Below are 5,764 nucleotides of genomic sequence, written 5' to 3' on the forward strand. Positions count from 1 at the left end.
GCCAATGTGGTAATGGTAAAAAAGCTCAACGGGAAGTGGCGAATTTGTATAGACTACAAAGATCTTAACAAAGCCTGCCTAAGGACTGCTTTCCACTCCCGCGCATCGAACAACTGGTGGACGCCACGGCCGGCCATGAACTTCTAAGCTTCATGGACGCCTATTCAGGCTACAACCAAATTCGAATGCACGAGCCCGATCAAATTAAGACGACCTTTGTCACCGATCGAGGTCTCTACTGTTACAAGGTCATGCCTTTCGGCCTTAAGAACGCGGGAGCAACGTACCAACGCTTGGTAAATCGGATATTCGCCGATCAAATCGGCAAGACGATGGAGGTGTACGTGGACGACATGCTCGTTAAAAGCGTACTGGAAACCAATCACGTACACGACCTAAGGGAGATGTTCACAATCCTCCGCCGATATAAAATGAAGCTCAACCCCAACAAGTGCGTATTCGGGGTTGAATCCGGGAAGTTCCTCGGTTACATCGTCAGCCGACGAGGCATAGAGGCGAACCCGGAAAAAATCAAGGCACTCCTTGAAATGAAGTCGCCAAGACGAGTCAAAGAGGTACAAAGCCTGACCGGTCGGATTGCCGCTCTGACACGCTTCGTGTCTAAAGCCACCGATAAGTGTCAACCGTTCTTCAAAGCTCTGAAGAAGACGGACGGCTTTGAGTGGACGGACGAATGCGAAAGTGCCTTCCAAGAAATGAAGGCTTACTTCGGGTCCCCACCATTCCTCTCTAAACCGAGAGAGGGCGAGACGCTATACATGTATCTCGCCGTCTCTGAAAGAGCTGTAAGTGCTGTCCTTGTCCATGAAGAAAACAAGGTCTAGTGGCCGATCTACTACGTAAGCAAAGCCTTACTCGACGCGGAAACGCGCTACACCGAGATTGAGAAACTTTCTCTGGCTCTCGTAACGGCAGCAAAGAAGCTACGACCGTACTTCCAAGCTCACCCAATTGCGGTGCGAACTGAGCATCCAATCGGTAAAGCTCTTCAAAAGGGAACAACGACTCGCATGGCGATCTGGTCCCAAGAATTGAGCGAGTACCGGATTGAGTTCCACCCAAGAACGGCTATAAAGGGGCAGGCCTTAGTCGACTTCGTGGTAGAATTCTCCTACGCTCCTGATGTGGGAAGAGCGGAAGCCGACCTAAGCGATGATACGCTAACTCGGAAAAGGAAGGTAGACCCAACGGGTCCCATCTGGGAGTTATACGTAGACGGAGCATCTAATGCTCGGGGGGCTGGCGCCGGAATAATCCTGATTAACCCCGACGGGGAAAAGCTGCGATACGCCCTTCACTACGGCTTCCAAGCCTCCAACAATGAAGCTGAATACGAAGCGCTCATTGTAGGGATAGAGCTGGCACAGAAACTCGGCTCCCATAACCTGGGAATACACTGCGACTCGCAGTTGATCGTAAACCAGGTTAAAGGAGATTACATCGCCAAGGAGCCTAACATGGTCGCATACCTGGCTAAGAAGAATTCCAAACTCGATGCCTTCTCTTGGTTTGAGATTCACCAAATCCCGAGAGAACAAAATTCGGAGGCTGACGCGCTTGCTCGCCTCGGATCTGGCATCGATGAAAACGGATTGGGGAACGTACCCATTGAATTCCTCCCACGACCGTCCGTCTCCCGAGATGAAGTCGGGACCATAGAGGTGGCTTCTCAGCCCACTTGGATGGACTCAATTGTCGAGTTTCTGCGAAGAGGGGAACTCCCCGAAGACCGCAAAGAAGCCGATAAACTGAGGGCCTTAGCATCCAAATACACGCTCCGTGAGGGCATACTCTATAAGCGCGGTTACTCGACACCGCTGCTCTGATGCCTCGATAGCGTTGAGTCGACCAAGGTCCTCCGTGAAATCCATGAGGGCATCTGCGGAAACCACGCCGCTGGAACTTCCCTTGCGCTCAAAGCGCTTAAGCAAGGCTATTTCTGGCCTACCATGAAGCGAGATGCTTGCGAATGGACAAGGCGTTGCGATAAATGCCAGCGCTTCGCGGAAATTCCGCGACAGCCCCCGACCCCGTTAAGCAGCATCGTTGTCCCACGTCCCTTTGCTAAGTGGGGCGTGGACATCATTGGCAAGCTCCCTAGAGCACCGAGGCAATACGAGTACGCCATTATCGCCATCGACTACTTCACTAAGTGGGTAGAGGCCGAGCCGCTTGCCAGAATAACTGAAGCAAACACGACAAACTTCATATGGAAAAACATCATATGCAGGCACGGTATCCCCGCCTCGATTGTGACCGACAACGGAGCACAATTTGACAACGCGCGAGTAAGAGATATCTGCGATCAACTGAAGATCAGCAAGACCTTCTCCTCGCCGCGTCATCCTCAGGCCAACGGCCAAGTCGAGGCAGTCAACAAGACTATCAAAAGCAACCTGAAAAAGAAGCTCGGAGACAAGAAAGGCGCCTGGACCGAGGAATTGCCATTCGTCCTATGGGCATATAGGACAACCGCGCGAAACGCCACCGGCGAGACGCCATTCTCCCTTGCATATGGGGTCGAGGCCATGGTTCCAATTGAAACCGAGGTACCCACGTTTCGAGTCGATACATTCGACGAAGCGGACAATGACGAGGCCATGCGCCTTGAGTTGGACCTGATCAATGAAAAGAGAGCGGAAGCATTCAGATGCCTCGCCGCACAGAAGCACAAGGTCGAAAGATACTACAACTCCAAGATCAAAAGGCGAACCTTTGCAGTCGGAAGCCTCGTCCTCAGACGAGTGTTCCAGAACACACAAGTCCAAGGCGCCGGCGTCCTAGGCCCGAACTGGGAAGGCCCTTACAACGTCCGCAAAGTCATTCACGACGGGACATACTACATCGAGCACACGGACGGAACTCCGATTCGCCACCCGTGGAACGCGGAGCACTTAAGGCAGTACTATCAGTAGCTAGCGTCCCCCGCTTTTTTATCGCTTTTATTTCCCATTTTCAATAAGGCCTACGAGCCAATGTTTTAGGATTTAAATTTTCTCGCAAGTTTTTCGCAAAAGTAATAAAACTCGAGTTCTCCGTTTCAAATTCCGTTATATGCAAGTTTTCTGGTTATCAACAATTAACTTATAACCCAAAAAACTTGGGGGGGCTAGCTATGGTAAGGAAACTCTCAAAAGAACACGCTCCACCAAAAAATCGTAAGACGCCTACATGGCGCAACCCGTAAGACGCCTACATGGCGCCACCTAAGACGCCTACATGGCGCATGTAAGACGCGTAAAGGCGCAACCCGTAAGACGCCTACATGGCGCAACCTAAGACGCCTACATGGCGCACGTAAGACGCGTAAAGGCGCAACCCGTAAGACGCCTACATGGCGCAACCTAAGACGCCTACATGGCGCACGTAAGACGCGTAAAGGCGCAACCCGTAAGACGCCTACATGGCACAACCTAAGACGCGTACATGGCGCACTTAAGACGCCTACATGGCGCAACTTAAGACGCCTACATGGCGCACGTAAGACGCGTAAAGGCGCAACCCGTAAGACGCCTACATGGCGCAACTTAAGACGCCTACATGGCGCACGTAAGACGCCTACATGGCGCACGTAAGACGCGTAAAGGCGCAGCCCGTAAGACGCCTACATGGCGCAACCAAAGACGCCTACATGGCGCACGTAAGACGCGTAAAGGCGCAACCCGTAAGACGCCTACATGGCGCAACCTAAGACGCCTACATGGCGCACGTAAGACCCGTAAAGGCGCAACCCGTAAGACGCCTACATGGCGCAACTTAAGACGCCTACATGGCGCACGTAAGACGCGTAAAGGCGCAACCCGTAAGACGCCTACATGGCGCAACTTAAGACGCCTATATGGCGCATGTAAGACGCGTAAAGGCGTAACCCGTAAGATGCCTACATGGCGCAACTTAAGACGCCTACATGGCGCACGTAAGACGCATAAAGGCGCAACCCGTAAGACGCCTACGTGGCGCAACCTAAGACGCCTACATGGCGCACGTAAGACGCGTACAGGCGCAACTTGTAAGACGCCTACATGGCGCAACCTAAGACACCTACATGGCGCACTTAAGACGCCTAAATGGTGCACTCAAGACGCCTACATGGCGCAACCTAAGATGCCTACATGGCGCAATCCAAGACGCCTGCATGGCGCGCTTAAAACGCCTACCTGGCGCGGCCTGATACGTCCTCTTGGCACAATCCGGCACACGTAAGGTGCTTACGTAGCATGGCTGATTCGCAGTTGAAAATACTTAAAAACGCGAACCATCCAAGTGACTGGCGTGTTTGAAAAGGTACTCTGCTGAGGTAAAAGGATGGGCAAAACCATTGACACAAACAAATCGACCATCCAAGCATGCCATGAAAGATGAATGTGCGAAAACATTCGTAAGAATAAATAAATAACTTCTCATAAAAAAAAGAGGCAACTGCCTCAAATCCTAGAAAGCATGCGCTAAGACAAGTGCGCTAAAGGGAAAAATCCTAGTAAGCAAGCGCTAAGACAGGTGCGCTGAATGGAAAAACCTAAAAAGCATGCGCTAAACACTTGCGCAAGAAAAATAAAGAAAGGAAAAGGTCACTCGGCGGGAGCGTCGCCTATAGGATCGGCCCCGTCGAGTGATGGGAACAGCGAGTCGAAGAAGTGGAAGGTGACCCCCCGAGAAACATTCTCGGTAGCTGTGGCGTCCCGACACTCCACCGCCGCTGCATGCCTTGCCTCCTCGACTCCGACATCAAAGTCGTCTTGAAGGTCGGACGCAAGCTGTTTCCGCCGCAGCTTTCTCCTCGGTAACCCGAGCCACCTCCTCCGCCAAGGAGTCGCGCTTACGCTCTGCACGAACACGGGCAGCCTCACTCGATGTAAGCTGGCCCTGAAGAATGCCAACTTCTTCCGTGCGCGATTCCAACTGACGTCGAAGGTCCCGCGCTTCGCTCCGGAAGACCTCCGTCGATCGAGTCGCCACTTCGAGGGCTTGACGTTCCGTCGTTAGCTCCTCAGCCATCTTCGCCACCGCCGCCTGAGCACGGTCGCACTTGCCGCGGGTAACTCCCAATTCCACGCGAGCCTCCTGAAGCTGCTCGCGGAGACTCGCAAACTCCGCCTTTGAGTGAGAACCTTGCTCGGCGTGGGTCAGCTGGTACTTCGCTTGAGCAAGCTCTTCCTGGGCACGGCTCATCCGCCTGATGAGGTCGTGAAGGATCTTCTCGCCCCTGGTCGCTCGAGCAAGCAACTGAGAAGGCAAAAAGTGTTGGAATTGATCTAGGGTTTAAGAAAAAGATTAAACGCTTCGGGAAGCGGCGGAATTTTAAAAAATTTCTTTTCAAGTAAAAACAGTTTTTACTAACCTAGACAAAGAAGCAAGTACATGTAATTAAAAATCAATATGAGCTAAGAGTTTACTAACCTTTCTTGAAGCTTGAACTTTGAAGAAGCTTTTGGAAAGTTCGCAACGCTCGTCTCCCCTCGCAGCACGTCTCTCTTTCTTTCCTCGGCACCTCGAGCAACCACGAAAGTTTCTATCACTAAATCACTCTAAATAAAGGAATCAGTGAGTGGGCACTTTTAAACACTACGACTTAAGAACAAGTCTTGAAGTCGCAGAGCTAAACACTAGGTCGAGTGAGGACCTAGGTGCCAAGACAAGAAAAAATCGAAAATAAACTAGAGAGAGAGAGGATTTTCGGCCACAATTTCTAGAGAGAGAGTCTCTCAATCTCTAACTTGTGTGGAATTAATAGAATGAGAGGAAT

General features: G+C 51.6%; 1 protein-coding gene across 1 annotated transcript; it reads right to left on the reverse strand.

Annotated features, from left to right (window-relative positions):
* Positions 1-4,554: 4,554 nt before the first annotated feature.
* On the reverse strand, positions 4,555-5,510 carry LOC149404188 (uncharacterized). The gene is made up of 2 exons (XM_089602388.1): positions 5,419-5,510; positions 4,555-5,244 (listed from the first exon to the last, which is right to left on the reverse strand). Exon 2 carries the CDS (start codon positions 5,188-5,190, stop codon positions 4,747-4,749), a length of 444 nt encoding a protein of 147 aa, XP_089458514.1. The 5' UTR covers positions 5,191-5,244; positions 5,419-5,510; the 3' UTR covers positions 4,555-4,746.
* Positions 5,511-5,764: the final 254 nt, after the last annotated feature.

The sequence above is a fragment of the Urtica dioica genome, chromosome 2 (genome assembly GCF_054948205.1).
Source record: "Urtica dioica subsp. dioica isolate 48M chromosome 2, U.dioica_male_clone48M_v1_H2, whole genome shotgun sequence".
NCBI classification, from domain to species: Eukaryota; Viridiplantae; Streptophyta; class Magnoliopsida; order Rosales; family Urticaceae; genus Urtica; species Urtica dioica.